Source organism: Tupaia chinensis, unplaced genomic scaffold (genome assembly GCF_000334495.1).
Source record: "Tupaia chinensis unplaced genomic scaffold, TupChi_1.0 Scaffold000498_1, whole genome shotgun sequence".
In the NCBI taxonomy this organism is placed as follows: domain Eukaryota; kingdom Metazoa; phylum Chordata; class Mammalia; order Scandentia; family Tupaiidae; genus Tupaia; species Tupaia belangeri.
In genome coordinates, this window is record NW_006160010.1 from 1,416,428 (window position 1) to 1,432,737 (window position 16,310).

General features: G+C 40.6%; 1 protein-coding gene across 1 annotated transcript in view; it reads left to right on the top strand.

The window, feature by feature from the left end:
• The window catches only part of ADGRV1 (adhesion G protein-coupled receptor V1), a 618,101-nt gene that overhangs the window by 585,535 nt on the left and 16,256 nt on the right, over positions 1-16,310 (top strand). Inside the window, exon 88 of the mRNA XM_027774960.1 lies at positions 15,513-15,704. Coding sequence (XP_027630761.1) covers positions 15,513-15,704 — 192 coding nt within the window. The remainder of the gene's footprint in view (positions 1-15,512; positions 15,705-16,310) is intronic.

A 16,310-nucleotide genomic window follows, 5' to 3' on the forward strand; every position in this document is an offset into this window, starting at 1 on the left:
GTGTAGTTGCAAAATGACATAGAGAAAATCAAAATTGGGAGTTTGGGGTTTAGTTCTTTAATTCGAGGAAAACTAAGTTTTAGAATAGCTCTTGCCTCATATGCTTAAATTAAAAATATGTTTAAACCAGAGTTAGCAGGTAGCATGGTTGTGGAGGCACTGGAGTCCCATTTGGCTGACCGTGGTTCAAGTCCTGACCCAGGGACCTGAAAGTCACAACAAATAAGTCAATAAATATATTTTTAAATTATGATTAAACCAATGATGCAGTAAAATGTGGCATGCTGTTACACTCTTCAGGACATTAGATGGATGCACACACACAGAGTTCAGTTTTTATTGCCTTTCCCAAAACATGCCTGTCATCCCTTCTAACTATAGCCGTGTGCTTTGTTCCAAGTTAATGGCCTATAAAAATGTGCAGTGACATACCTTTATATCCTTACTTACTTGCAGTCTGAGTCGTGGGAGCAGCTGCCCAAGAGAGCACCTCCACTGGATTCTTCCAAAATTCCTGAGAAGACTTACAAGGGAAATGGCATGGATATTACAAATAGACTCATTTAGTCAAGAGTAAACTCTTAAAGCATAGAAGTAGTTCATATAGGGGTTCTGGTTTTTCTTGTCCAATTTTCTTTATTTAGAGAGAGATTTTTTTCCTATAGAGAACATGCTGTTAACTGAGAGACAGAGAGAAAGTGAGAAATCACCTCCCAGAGGGGATGGCCATACCACAATCCCTTCTCTTCCATTCTCCTCTCGGGATTTTGGGCATGCACACACACACACACACAGTGTGAGTTTCAAGCCTCTGGGCCAAGGACTTGAACAACGGTCAGTCATGTGGGTCAAGTCCAGTGCCTAAACTACTATCCCACCTGCTGGCCCTTTTGCCTTCATTTTTCTAGGCTTCAAGTAATGCAGATTATTTAGACTTCACGTATTTACTCATTTTCTCAATAAGTACTTATGAAGAACTTGCTCTGCAGAGCACTGCTAGCCTTACAAGAGTGAAGGAATCCAGTTGTCTTGGTTTAAGAAGTTGATGAACTGTGGTGTGATTCGGAAGACCAACTACAACCTGGCAGTTAGCATAGAGCATAAGGGCTATAAAAGGGGGGTGTATAGGACACACTAGTGGTGTAACACCGTATAGAGTGGTGGGTGACCAAAGAGACATAGCGTGGCACTTACCTATAATCTCAGCAGCTTGGGAAGCTGAGACAGAAGGATCATGACTCTGAAAGACCCTGTCATTTTTTTTTTTTTTTGAAAGATTTTCGCTATAGGGCGCGTGCACTCGCCAGACAGACAGAGAGAGACAGAGAGACAGAAAGTGAGAAATCACCCCCCAGGGGGGATAGTCACGCCGCAATCCCTTCTCCTCCATTCTCCTCTCAGGATCTTGGGCACGCACGCACGTTTTAAGCCACCGGGTTCGGGACGCAAACCGCGGTCGACTACGTGGGAGTCCAGTGACATAGCCATTACGCTAACTGCTGGTTCCCAACCCAAACATTTTTCATTTCAAAAATAAAAGTAAACCCTATCAATGAAACAAAAGAGCTACCAATGCCTTGTGGACGAACATCAAGAATTATATTTAGAATCACATTTAATGCAGAACAACACTTTGCTTTAAATCCTCTACCAGTTCTGGGATAGAAGTGATTCTTAGGTAAAATATTCAACCATGAAAGTTCCACTTGGCCTTATAATGTTTCATTATTTCATGGAAGGCAGTTTTGTGGTAGGCTATCTCAACTGGTAAGGAAGTGTTGTACGAAGAAAATAAATCAACCAGGCAAAGGATGAGATGAACTTACGTGAATTCTTTTAGCAGTGCAAGCAACAATATCACCTTGTCTTTCTCAAATAGTTATAAAGCTTACAAATATATTATCTTGTATTTATTTTACTTGAGTCTCATACAAATCTGTTGATATAGACCAGCCAGTAGTGTGGTTGTTGAGGCAACTGGATCCCACATGGCCAACTTCATAGTTCAAGTCCTAGACCCGGCAGCTTGAAAAATACTCCAGACAATACACATGCATGCCCGAAATCCCGGGAGGAGAATGGAGGAGAAAGGATTGCTGTGGCCGTCTCCTCTTGGGGGTGCTTCCTCTCAAGCACACATGCCCTATAGCAAAAACCTAAAAAAAAAATCCAGTGAGCTAATTGTTATTCATATTCCCATTTTATAGATGAAAACCTGAGGTTCACATAAAGTATAGTTTAATATAATAATATTTAGCAAACAGAAGAGCTTTTTCATGCCCTAGATATCTGACTTTAAATCCCTTTCTTTCTAAGAGACTATTATTTATAAGGAAGAAAATTAAGGTTAAGGCTAGGCTAAAATTCATATTTAGATTTATTGTTACATGATTAAGTATAAGAATTGATCACTTTTTCCATGTAACATAGAAGATAGTGAATAGTGTCTTTGAATGCCAAGTATAATATAATACTCATTTTGCTGACTTTTATACTTGTTTTGCTCTAAGGAAAAGGAATGTTCTATTTAAACTATATTTTCTAAAATAAATTGATTTGATATTATGGTAATTTAAAATGCATCATTAGAAATTTTATCATTTAGTACCAATACAATACATAGGAAACTTTAGTTCTGAAAAGTTGGCTATGGAATAGATACATGAAATGAAATCTTGTTTCCCCTTTGCCTTTCATCACAAGATGGGGTGATACAGGCCCACATATGAAACCTACCTACTCTTGATGAAGTTGAATTTTTTTTTTTTTCTGAAAGAAAATCAAGAGATGTGAACCTGCATCAGTGAAGGCATTCGAGTCCACAGGACTTAATCGTATTCATGTGTCTCATTTTTTTTTTTTAAGGTTTTTGCTATAGGGCATGTGTGCTCTCCATAGAAACAGAGAGAAGGGGAAAGTGAAAAATCATCCCCTAGGGGAATGGTCACACTACAATCCCTTCTCCATTCTCCTCTTGGGATTTTTGGGCACGCATGCACATGTGTCCAGCATGATTTTTCAAGTTACTGATCAGGACTCAAACCATGGTCAGCCATGTGGGAGTCCAGTGCCTTAACTGCCATGCCACCTTTGGCCCTATTTTTAACTCTAGTATAAGCTCTTTGAACTAGGTACCATATCTCTTACATCATTTTATGAATCACAGAATTCTCCATATGTATAGTATACACTCAAAAGCTTTTCATGGGACCAGTAGTTAGTGTAATGGCTATATCGCTGGCCAGTGGCTCAAATTCACACCAGGCATGTGAGTGTGTGTTCCCAAGATCCCGAGAAGAGAATCGAGAAGGGATTGCAGCATGGCCATTCCTCCCAGGGGGGCGTGATTTCTCACTTTCTGTCTCTCTGTCTTTCTGGTGAGCACATGTGCCCTATAGAAAAAACCTCTACCCCGCCCCCCCCCAAAAAAAATTCAAGAATGGTATGCAATATTTGTTGAAGAAAGATACAGTATTGGGTCATCAGAAAAGTCATGACATATTTTTACTGTCTTTCTATGCAAAAATGTGTCATGACTTTTCTGATGAACCAGTATTTGGAAGAATGCCACTAAATTTAAGTAATGCCTTTATTGGACCCATCATCTACTTCACTGATTTCCCTTTCAAGCAGTGGGGTGAGGTTCATGGAGCAGAGGAGTTCTTAACAGACCTCCAAGTGTTGGACCCCAGCAGTGGACATGAAACTCTCTGGAGGCAGGATCAAGCCTGTCCTGTTCACTGTCTGCATGGAACCTACAGGTAGACACTCAGTATTGACTCAAAGAAAGTATCTAAGCAACTTGGGAGAGCATTTGAATTGCAGACAACCTACAAGAAAGCTGGATAGAATTTAGGTTTTTATAAGGATGAAGTTGATAGTTTTTCGGTGTTGAATAGGACAGCTTCTACAATGCTGGGCCCTTGGTGAGCAATTGCTCATTTGCCATAAAACTTCCTATTGTCATTGGTTGAGTAAAAGGAGGTACTGTTACTAAAAATGCTGAGACAACAAGCTAAACCCAGAATCCCAAGCAAACCAGCGATTGCCCAACTGTAAATCCAACCTTCAGCTCTTATTCCAAGGAAGTGCTTACATAGAAAAACATGTCTTGACATAATTAATGGGTTGGGAAAAAGAAAAAAAAAAAAAAACCTTCTGTAGAAATTGTAGTTTTAGGAAAGTATATTGAGTGTTTTTTTCTGAGTATTAAGATTTGGTATAAATTTGTTTGGCTCCTCTCTCTCTTTTGTTCCCCTTCCATAGGAGTTTGGTTTGCTTTTAAATTGTACTCTTTGAATCATGGTAGAGCACATGCATATGCATATTGGAGAGAAAGAGAGGCGCCTCCTCCTCAGTCTGGCCATGCCATGACTGTCTCCCTGCAGTCCTCTAGCCCGTGAAATTTGGGGTACTCAGGCACATGCCCAGAGTGTTGCAGGTGACCAGACTGGGGATTTGAACCGCAGTCCCCATGTGGTATCTTGCTTCTCTTAAGCAGAGTATTACTGTTGTACTGCAAAGCCAGCTCAAGCCTTTACTTTTTAAAATTAAAATAGCTATACTTTTTTTTTTTAATATTTGTAGTAAATCGATTATTTTAGGGGCTGGCGGGTGGTGGCATGGTTGTTAAGGCACTGGGCACTTCCAAATGGCTGACCGTGATTTGAATCCCAGACCTGGTGGCTTGCTTTCTCACTCACGCTACCTCCTGTCTCTCCCTGGTGAGCATGTGTGCCTTCTAGCAAATTAAAAAATAATAATCTTAATAAATAAAATTAAATAAATAATTCTTTTTAAAAATACCTTACCTTTAAAACTTGGATTCCAAACCTCTTTCTGTATTATTTAGTCTCATGTCAGTCCTGTTGACCTCCCTCTCATCTTCTCTACCCCTCAAGCCTACCACCCAACTTGATTTGTGCTTTGAAAAATTTTTCTAATCTTGGAACTCTCTTGGTTAGTGAAGTGAGAAGGGAGTCTGTATCTTGTTGCTGACAAATAAAACCCTCAAATTTGCGGTCTTCTGTCTTCTCAGAAATAGTCTAGCTACTGATAAATAGTATCACAACTGATTAGTCCTCCATGCTCAGAAACTTCACAGAAGTCTCAAGAGCAGTGAGAGTCTCAGAGAAGCACTGTAGAATGAGGCTGTGAAAGAAAGACAAGAGAACAGGGATGATATCATTGCACTAAGATTACTGAAGCATGACCTAGTAATTATCTTTTGATTCATGAGTATTTATCACAAAGAAAGAAGACTGTGACTAAATGTTTCTCAAGCCTGTAAGTGACAAACAGAAAAATATGTCTTTAAGTTGCAAATAGAGACCCTTGTTACATAAAAGAAAGAATATCTTGTCTTTATATTGGATTGATGATTAAATCTATAGAATCGTTGTTTCTATGACTTAGAAAATTTAGAGTAGACATCTTTCTAGACCTTGAAAGTGAATGACTGCTGGCAGCCCAGATATTTAGTTATAGGCCTGCTTGAAGCTGCAGACTTCTTTAATTGACTACTAGTTCTGAAAAGATAGTAAAATAAATAAGGAATTACAGCAGAACTTGGCATAATGCACAGAAAATACTAGGTAATATCTTATCCCATCCAAATATTTTTAAAAAGCATTTGAGTAACAGTTGTTCCATAGATGTCTAAGTATTTCACTTGGGCTGGCTAACCAACAGCTATGAAAGTGAACTCACTCATTTCCTTTCTCTATATTTAAAGCACGGGTTTGTATGTGGACTCTTATTATAAATAAGACCATTTTTAAAAGCAGCTTTACTGATTCATGACTTGACAACAAAAGATGTGATATTCTGTGTAAGAAAGGCAACTTTAAATGTAAAAAAATAAGAATAGATTAATGAAATGAAGCAATTAAAGATGAAATTTCTCTTTGTCTCAACTTGAAAGCAACAGAAGCTGGACACAAATGCAGAAATACTGTACTTGCCTTTTCAGTTTTGTAATTGGCATGGAATTCATTGTCTTTGGTGATAAAAGATAGCAGGGCAGAGGCCTGAGAGCAGTTCCAAGCCACTGGGGAGGGGAGGGGGTGAGAGCAGAAGGTGGTGGGAGGGGCTTAAGAAAGAAATATTTAACAGACATAAGAGTGTAAACTTCACCAATAAAAATTATATGGCTCACATGGATCTTGAACTTGAGCTGTGAAATATTGCTTTCAGGGTCTTAAGATGAAGATTTTCTGCTGAGACTTCTTCTTCCTCCACACTGTTTTCTTTTCTTTTTTTTTTTCTTTTGGAGAGATTTTTTGCTATAGGGCACATGCGCTCATCAGAAAGACAGAGAAAGACAGAAAGTGAGAAATCATTCCCCAGGGGGGATAGCCACGCTGTAATCCCTTCTCCTCCATTCTCCTCTCAAGATCTTGGGCACACACACACACACACGCCAGGCATGAGTTTAAGCCACTGGGTCTGGGACTTGAACTGTGGTCGACTACATGGGAGTTCAGCGACATAGCCATTACGCCAACTGCTGGTCTCGTCCCTCCACACTTATTTCTAGTGGATAGTGCTTTTTGTTTGCTTTTCTCCATTTCTCTCTGTCTCTCTCTCTGTCTCATTGTGTCTTTTAACTTAAAAAAAAAATTTAAGATAAAATATTCTCTGGGCTCTCAAGCCTCTTTATTGTGCTAATTGCACCTCTCCCAATTCTGTTTAGGAAACGCACAAATCCAGGCCCATCCTCACATTGATCCTGAACTTCAGATGTGAAATATTGCTTTATTTAATTGTTTTCCATTTTTACTTTTAAAAATTAAAATCTAAAGATTTTTAAGTATCTTTTTCCTTCTTTTTATTTTATATTTTCCTCTTCTTTCCTCTTCTCTAATTCTTTCCTTTTTCTTTATCTTTACTCATTGGCTGCTCAGCCTCTATGCACTAGGTGTCTAGATAGGTCCAAGTGAACTGATCTAAACATCTGAATACAATTAGGGCCAGAATATTCCTCTCTTCCCACTGATTCTGTTGCACAAAGAGTGAAAACAGAACAGAAGAGATTGCAGATCACCTCGTCCTGCATGCCTTTGAACTCTCAGATTGAACTTCAAGAATTAAGAAACGAACCATCCATCAGATGACTAGAAATCACCACAGAGCCGCAAGAAATATGGGAAAACAAGAAAGTACCTCTCCTCCGAGGGAAAATAGTAACTCCTCTTCATCCTCAGGCAGTACAATGAAACTCATGGAAATGTCAGACAAATAATTTTCATAGTGACAAAGCTCACAGAGATCAAAGAAAAGAGAGACAATGAACTGCCAAAGAGGCAGGACAAAGGAGCTGATGAGTTCCAGGGGGTGAGGAAATTCTTGCAAGACCTTAAAGAGGAAATTCACACTATAAAAAAGAATCAAATGGACCTGTTACACATGTAGGCTATAATACAGGAAGTCAAAACCTCCCTTGAAAGTACTAAAAGCAGACTAACACATACAGAAAATTGAATCTCAGATGTAGAAGATAGAATCACTAGCCTAGAAAAATCCATCACAAAGACTGAGAAAGTTGCCCCCCAAAATGAGAATAATATACATGAAATACTAGATACCATCAGCCATCCAAACATCCAGATAATTGGCATCCCAGAATAAGAAGAGAGTCATAAGGGCATTAACAATCTATTCCATGAAATCCTGGGAGAAAACTTTCCAAACCTAGAGAGGCATTCAGAGATCCAGTTCTAAGAAATACAAAGGACCCCCAATAGAATCAACCCAAGAATATCTTCTCCAAGACACATTATAGCAAGATTGACCAAAACCACAGACAAAGACAGGATACTAAGACTGGCAAGAGAGAAACGTCAAGTTACCTACAAAGGATATCCCATCAGGCTGACAGTGAACCTCTCATCCGAAACAATGCGAGTGAGAAAGAATGGGAAAATGCATTCAAAGTGTTGAGTGAAAAAAACAATTTCAACCAAGAATACTATATCTGGCAAGATTATCCTTCATATGGGAAGAGAAGACAAGAACATTATTAGATAAATAAAACCTGAAAGAATTTACCAACACCAGACCACCTCTCCAAGAAGTTCTGCAGGGAGTGCTATACCAGGAAAATTAAATACAGTCACACAGAAAGAAGAGTTCAAAAACTAAGAAAATAGCCAACTTAATCGTAGGGACAAGTCTGGATTTGAATATTATACCCACAAATTTAATCAGGAAGATTGAACCACAACAGAAGATAAAGTACAGGATAGTGAACTGGTGAAACAGAATTTTTTGTAACTTTTGACTAAAATATTGCTGATTTTCTTCAAGGCTCTCTATTCCAGTTTTAAGGATTTTTGTCATGTCTTGAGCTGCCAATAGGTTCATATACCTACTATTTGAACAGAATCCTAACTTGTTTCCTGGCTTTAAGTTTTAACCATAGTTTCTTAGCATTTCTTTGATTTATTAAAGCTAAAACTGCTTTTCTTGAAATTAAAAAATATAGTAAAAAATTACCTAATTAATTACCATAGCATCAGCTAGGTGCTACCTTATAGTATATTCATTCTACTCAGAGTTTCACACCCAAAGTCAGACATGGATTCACAGATATGTATATGCCAGCTGAACTTGCTACTGAAAGGAGTTAGGAGTTATTTAAGAAATTTTGTGAATCAACAAAATGGGGGGGGGAGAAGGAATGGAAAACAACTGTGGGCACCTGAGACAGTGTGTGAAGAGGGTGGGAAATGGCATAGGGTGAGAAATACTGGGAAGTTTCACACCCAAAGTCAGACATGGATTCACAGATATGTATATGCCAGCTGAACTTGCTACTGAAAGGAGTTAGGAGTTATTTAAGAAATTTTGTGAATCAACAAAATGGGGGGGGGAGAAGGAATGGAAAACAACTGTGGGCACCTGAGACAGTGTGTGAAGAGGGTGGGAAATGGCATAGGGTGAGAAATACTGGGAAAAAATACACATACATATATATATATATATATGAAACTAGAAATGGAAAATTATTGACAATAGCATGTATGAATAAGCCACTATGCAGTATATTCTGTATGGTAAATCACATTTTGTATGCTGTGACAATGCTCAGTGAATGAATGTAAACTAATTAATAAAAATAAAAAATTAAAATTTTAAAAAAATAGGGAGGATGAGAAAGCAAGCTGCCAGGTCAGGGATTTGAACCATGGTCAGCCATGTGGGAGTCCAGGATCCTTAACCACCATGCAACCTGCTGGCCCCCACAATTTATTATTGTAATAGAATTTACTTAGAAATGTTTACAAAACTGTGTTTTAAAAATATTAAGAATGCATTTTTTACTTGCTTAATTTTTTTAAGTACATGCAAGCTTACTTGAGAGAGGGGAAAAAAAAGAAAATGATATGTATGATCTCCTTGATGTGATTGTCATATATCGCATGTGTCCTTTGAAAAAACATGTTGCGTGTGATAGAAATGCACAATTAAATGTGAATAAGAAATCCTATTTTTAGGAGCCAGCAGGTGGCGTGGTGGTTAGGGGTGCTGGACTCCCACATGCCTGATGGCAGTCTGAGTCCTGGACCTGGTTGGTTTGCTTTCTCATGTTCTCTTTTTCTTTCTCTGTCCCTCTCAAATTAAATAAATAAAGCTAAATAAAATAATTATTTTTAAAAACTCCTATTAAAAAGAGAAATTATATTTTTTTAAAAATGGATAAAAGACCTAAATAGACATTTCTTAAAGGAAAAAACAGAGAGAGAGAAGTCACAGAAACTTTCCAAGGGTATCTGCCAAAGTGTTAGCAGGAAGAGAAAGACTTTTTTTTTTTTTTTTTCTTCTTGTGCCATAGGGCATATGCATTCACCAGAATAAGACTGTGAGAAAGTGAGAAATCACCCCCTGGAGGATGACCATGTCGCAATCCCTTCTCCTCCATTCTCCTCCTGGGATTTTGGACATGCAGGCACACATGCCTTGCGTGAGTTTCAGGCTGCCAGGTCTGGAACTCAAGCCACATTCAGCCATGTGGGCAACCAACACCTTAATCACTACGCCACTTGCTGGCCCCAAGAAGGCCCTTTAGGAAGTAGCCACAAAAAGGAGCAGTAGCACAATGCAAACCTAGCCTCAACAGGAATACCAGAAACAGTCAGGAGGCCACCTGAGGGCTCAGCCCAGAGCACCCCCACCACCAGAGATGCCAGTCCAGGAGAGCAGAAACCCGACTGAGAGCAGAGGCTTTGCTCTGCACTGAGAAATCTTGGCAGGTGTGATAAATGACGTAGACTGACTAAGCTAAAACAAAGTTTTATTCAACAATTGATGACTTACCTTGCTGCAGTTGTGAGAGATTAGAGGACTAAAACCAACACAGCTCCAGGTCTGTCCCCACTCATCCCTTCCTACTCTCTTGCACTGATGCAATTTTCAAATAATGGTCTCTTATTCGGGAGACCAGCAGTTGGCGTAATGGCTTTGTTACTGGATTCCCAGGTGTCCACTGCAGTTCAAGTCCTGGACCTGGTGGCTTCAACTCACGCCAGGCGCGTGTGCATGTGTGCCCAAGATCCTGAGAGGAGAATGGAGGAGAAGGGATAGAGGCGTGGTCACAATAACAGTGAACCAAGCATGGTCTCTTACTTTCTAAGAGGTTATAGTTTAATGAAAGCTATTCTTTAGTTTCTTTAGTCACAAATTTGTACCTTCTGAGCTGAAGAAGCCTAACTTAAACAGAGATTTGGGGACCAGCAGTTAGCGTAATGGCTATGTCGCTGGACTCCCATATAGTCGACCGCGGTTCGCGTCTCGGACCCGGTGGCTTAAAACTCACATCGGGTGCATGTGCGTGCATGCCCAAGATTCTGAGAGGAGAATGGAGGAGAAGGGATTGTGGCGTGTCCATCCCCCGTGGGGGGTGATTTCTCGCTTTCTGTCTCTCTGTCTGTCTGGCGAGCGCACGCACCCTATAGCAAAAACCTCCCAAAAGTAAAAAATAAATAAATAAAAACAGAGATTTTATTCCTCTGAGTCGCTGAAGGAGGTGAAGACTCAGGGCTTCACATTGATTTGGAAAACTTATCTGAAATCCGATGGTATCCTTCAACCCAGAGCTGGGAAACCTTGGAAAACTTGAAGAAAGATCTCAGAGTGTAAATCCCAGCATGGTCACCTCCTTGTTGTAACCACGTCTCCCTTGCCACTACTCGATTAAATCTGTGACATGGTACTATTTTACAATTTCTCATCTCACCTAGAACTGATAAAAAGGATGAAAAGAAGCAGCCAGGATCTTCTATACTTACTTTACTTCCTGGTGATACTAAGCGCATTTAGGAACCCCTTTCAACTACTGTGACCGTGTCTCTCTCACTGTTGGCTAGCCAGTTGAAATTCCTGAATCAATAGAAACACAGAGTTGGTCACAGTGAGTATGGTCCATCCCAATACAATTTAAAGGCTTTTGAAAAGCATTTTCCACGATGATGGTAGGAGGAGATACAGCAAAATAATAAACACAACCAAGCGCAGAAAGAATCCTGTGCCCGCAAGCCTTCCCCAGGTAAAGAACAGGAAAAACAGATGGAATCACAGTGACCCTGTTGTTTTGTAGGTTATAGTTGTATCTGTAAGCAGCTGAGAGTAGGAAACAAATATATCCTTGCATCTCAGCACCTGGAGGTGGTGCATGTAGTGGGTGATCAGCAGTAGTGGGTTGAATAGTGGAGGTTCTGGATTCTCTTAAAATTCTTTTACTGACCAGTGTGCAGAAGAGAGCCCAAGATTGAACATGCAGCCTTTGAAGCAGGGACTTGTTTTTCCTCTGAAGTCAGAAACCTGCACAACTGAGTACTTTGTATAATGAAGGTTCTTTTTCTGTATTCACCCAGGCGGGGCTAGACAGTCAGATGACATGCAATCTGCATTTAAACATTCTTTCCTTTCCACTTTAACAGTGTTTGTGTTTCCTGGGCACCTCCAAAAGACTCAAAATATTTACCATATATTTCTGTGCATTTAGGAAAAAGAAAGAAGAACACATGCAGTTTTTTAACATGCAAGTTATTTTCGGCAGGCAGTTCCTTTTCTGCAACACAAAGGCTTGATGTAAAAACAAGCAAGGGAGAATGTGCTGTTTTAACAAATTTATCTCCTTAGAGATAGATTCTCAAACATGGGTTTTATTTCCTGATCTAGCTTTTACCCTATCGCTTCACAACACTTACAGAAATCCTGAAATAAATCAGTGGCATTTGCGCAGTTTTTAAGGCTGACAGTTTAATTTTTTTCCTGTTTTGTCTATCACCAGGGCCAATGTCATTAGGTCATACCCATGTGAAAAGTTAGTTGGTCAAGAGAAACTCCAAATATATATGAGCTTTTTCAGGAAGATTTATTTCTACCGATGTTAATAGTATCATTTGCATAGAAAATTAATTCAATTAACTTACATAATTTAGAATGTTAATGTTGTTTCCCAAAATCCTAACAACCTAATTCAAGGGGAAATACATTCTATTTACCTTCATCTCGTGGTTAGAACAATTGCATTTTAAAATATTTTTAGCAGATAAACCATTGACCTTAAAACATAGCTTTTATTTGTACAGACTAGATGCCAGCCCAAGGAAAGATCATTCCAGGAGGAAGAAGAAAAATGTCTAAAAAGGCCTAAATTATAACAGAAATGTGAGCAGAGGGGAGCTATTCAGTAGCAATGCTCTGGCAAGGTTTTTGTTTGTTTGTTTGTTTGTTTGTTTCTGTTATAGGACACGTGCACTTGCCAGAAAGATGGAGAAAGACAGAGAGACAGAAAGCAAGAAATCATCCCCTCCCCCGGGGGGGGGATGGCCATGCCGCAATCCCTTCTCCTCCATTCTCCTCTCAGGATCTTGGGCACGCACGCACACGCGCCCAGCGTGAGTTTAAGCCACTGGGTCTGGGACTTTAACCGCGGTCGACTACATGAGAGTTCAGTGACGTAGCCATCCATTACGCTAACTGCTGGTCCCAGTCGCAATGCTCTGGAAAGCTGGCACACATGGGAAAGGCCTAAGTTTGCATCTGGAGACTCTCTGAACCCTCCAGGTATGCACATGCCATGACCTAGGACTGCCTGAGGCTAAGGTAGTTTGTGGCATCAAGAGCCTGTTGGGGTGTCTTGTCTCTCTCTGGTTTTTTCTCAGAAGAAAGAAAAAGAAAGTAATGGAAGCTGAGATAAAACTCTAGCATACATACTTTGCAGACTGTCTCTTACTTATTGATTTGTTTATTTATTGAGAGATGTTTGCTGTAAGGGACATACATTCACCATATGTGAGACAGAGAGAGGGGAAAGTGAAAAATATCACCCGTAGGGGGCATGGCCACACTGCAATTCCTTCTCTTCCATTCTCCTCTAAGGATTTCGGCCATGTGTGCACATATGCCCGGGCTGAGTTTCAAGTGGCCAGGTCCAGGACTTGAACCTGTGGTCAGTCACATGAGAGTCCAGTGCCTCAACCACTACACTACCTGTTGGTCCCTCTAATTTTATTTTGTAGAAAAGTTATTTATAATCCTTAGGTCTTGAGTATTTCCCAATAAACCTTTTACTAATGTACTAACAAATACCAGTTCCAGGCCCACAAGTATACTATTGCTTCGGCACGCCTAGAAATGTTAGGAAACATGGGGAATAACAGATTTCACAGGAAGAGACTTATTTACATTTTCTGAGAAATCTGGATATTAATGATCTCTTCTTTAATAAACTGAGAGTCTTGCTTTTATTCTGTGTATTAATTTAAGAAGTTTAGTAACTTAGGAGATTCTGTTTACCTCCAAAACTTAAACACCATGATGAACAGATACAAAAGGCTCAATTTAACATTTTACTGGCTGAATGTAAAGGTCAAAATTACCAAGCGTTATAGAAGAACCATTAGACATGTACAGTAGATCCCTTGTAGAAGTCATGAAGGAGAGCAGTGTAGGCAATGCCCGGAAGACAAATACAAAATTCGAGTTACTATCTATGACGGAAGCAGAGCAATTGTCCAGAGCTTGGCTGGGTTGCCAAAGAATTGAAAGGGCAAGCAGCTCTTTAAGAATGTGCAAGATAGCATGATTGTGCTCATGCAACTTTTGCTGAAAAGCAAAGCATGTTAAATACTAAGTGATCCACAGAATTCCTAGTCCCCACCCAGTGATTCTATTTTCAAATGAGCTAAGTGGGTGAGATAGAAGTCCGGAGACCTGGTTAATGCTGCCGTTCGTGAATCCACAACGTGAATGGAGCATTAGTATGAGGCCTCACTTGAACCATTTTGCTAAGAAAAAAAGGTGAGAACAAGTGAGATAGATAGGAAAAGATGGTAATTTTCCAGAAGGCAAGAGATTTGCCTTCAAAACCAAATGTACAGGGACCAGCAGTTAGCGTAATGGCTATGTCACTGGACTCCCACATAGTCGACCGCGGTTCGCATCCTGGACCCGGTAGCTTAAAACTCACGCCGGGCACGTGTGTGTGCATGCCCAAGATCCAGCGAGAGGAGAATGTAGGAGAAGGGATTGTGGTGTGGCCATCCCCCCTGGGGGGCGATTTCTCTCTTTCTATCTTTGTCTCTCTCTGTCTGGCAAGCACACGTGCCCTATAGCAAAAATCTCCCCCACCCCAAACAACAAATGTACATACTCAGATATGGTCCTGCAATTTTGGTTTCATGTATTAGCAGGACTAGGTTACAGGGTTACCAGTCTGAACCAAAAAAAAAAAAGGCCAGCAGTTGGCATGGAGGCTAAGGTAGCTGGATCCTACATACACATCGCAGCTCAAGTGCAGACCCAGCGGCTTGAAAACTGTGCCAGACACGTGTGCATGCGTGCCCCAAATCCCAGGAGAATGGAGGGACGGTATTGTGATGTGGACTCTTCCCCTGGGAGGTGATTCCTCATTTTCCCTCTTTCTCTATCTGTCTCTGTCTCTCTCTGGCAGGCACACACACCCTATAGGAAAACAAACAAATAAACAAACAAAAAAAAATATTTTTTTTAGACTTTGGTTTCCCTAAGTGACACTGAAGTAATATTTTTATAATATTCAGAACTTATAAGTGGCCTCTTGCTAGACTCCTAACAAGTTCTGTCATTTTCAGCTTTTGGTAGAATTCGGAGATGACATAGAGAGTCAAGCAGATCTGCTTTGCCTATGCCGTGCTTCTTGTTGTTTTGTTTTGTTTTATTAAACACTTTTGCCATAGGGCCTGTGCACTCACTGGAGACAGACTGAGAGAGACGCAGTAAGAAGCAAAGTGAAAAATGCCCCAGGGGGGATGGCCATGCTGTAACCCTTCTCCTCCATGGTCCTCCTGTGATTTTGGGCAGGCACGCACATGCATCCAGCGTGATTTTCAAGCCACCAGATCTGGGACTCACTGGACCATGTGGGAATCCAGAGACTTAAACACCATGCCACCTGCTGGCCCCCATGATCGTCCTTTAGCTGTGATAGAGGACCTACTGTGACATGTTGTGCTTTTCTTTTGCAGGGACTCTACGTTTTTGTGGTTTATTTCATTTTACATAACCAAACGTGTTGCCCGATGAAGGCCAGTTACACAGTGGAAATGAACGGGCATCCGGGACCCAGCACAGCTTTCTTCACTCCCGGGAGTGGGATGCCTCCTGCGGGAGGGGAGATGAGCAAGTCCACCCAGAATCTCATCAGCGCCATGGAAGAGGTGCCTCCGCTTCTCTCTGTGTGCCTTTCGCTGTCTCTCACTTTCTCTTTCTCTCTCGTCGGCCTTCTCAACTCCTAAACAGGACAAGATAGATGATACTATGTGACTTTTAGATCCTTTACCTGTTGGCACCCTCAGCCCGGCAGTCCTGATTTCTTTACGCCCGTTATCTGATTCTTTGCTTCCCTGTCCTGTGACCAGTAGTTTGCCCTGGGAAGTCAGATAAAGCATAATTGGCATCTCTTTCTTCAAAATTGTCCTAGTCTGACATGGTAGTGACTAAGTTTGACTAAGACATGGTTTTTTAAATGCAATTCCTCCTCTAAATACTCTTTCTTCATCCATCCCAACTCACTACTTTAATCCCAACACACCTCCCATGATGGGGGGGGGTTGGGAGGGTGAGGCCTAAAATTCCATTTCAATACCAGAAAATATTTTAGAACAAAGGCTCAAAACAGTGCTTTCGCAGCACAACTGGAAAATCCAGCCAGGATTTCCTCTGTAAAATCTCCCTCCCACTGCTGTCTGCATTCTGTCCACATCATTTTGATTTCCTGTGTCTGAATCACAGGGCCACCACCCTGTCAGTAACAGTGCCCACAG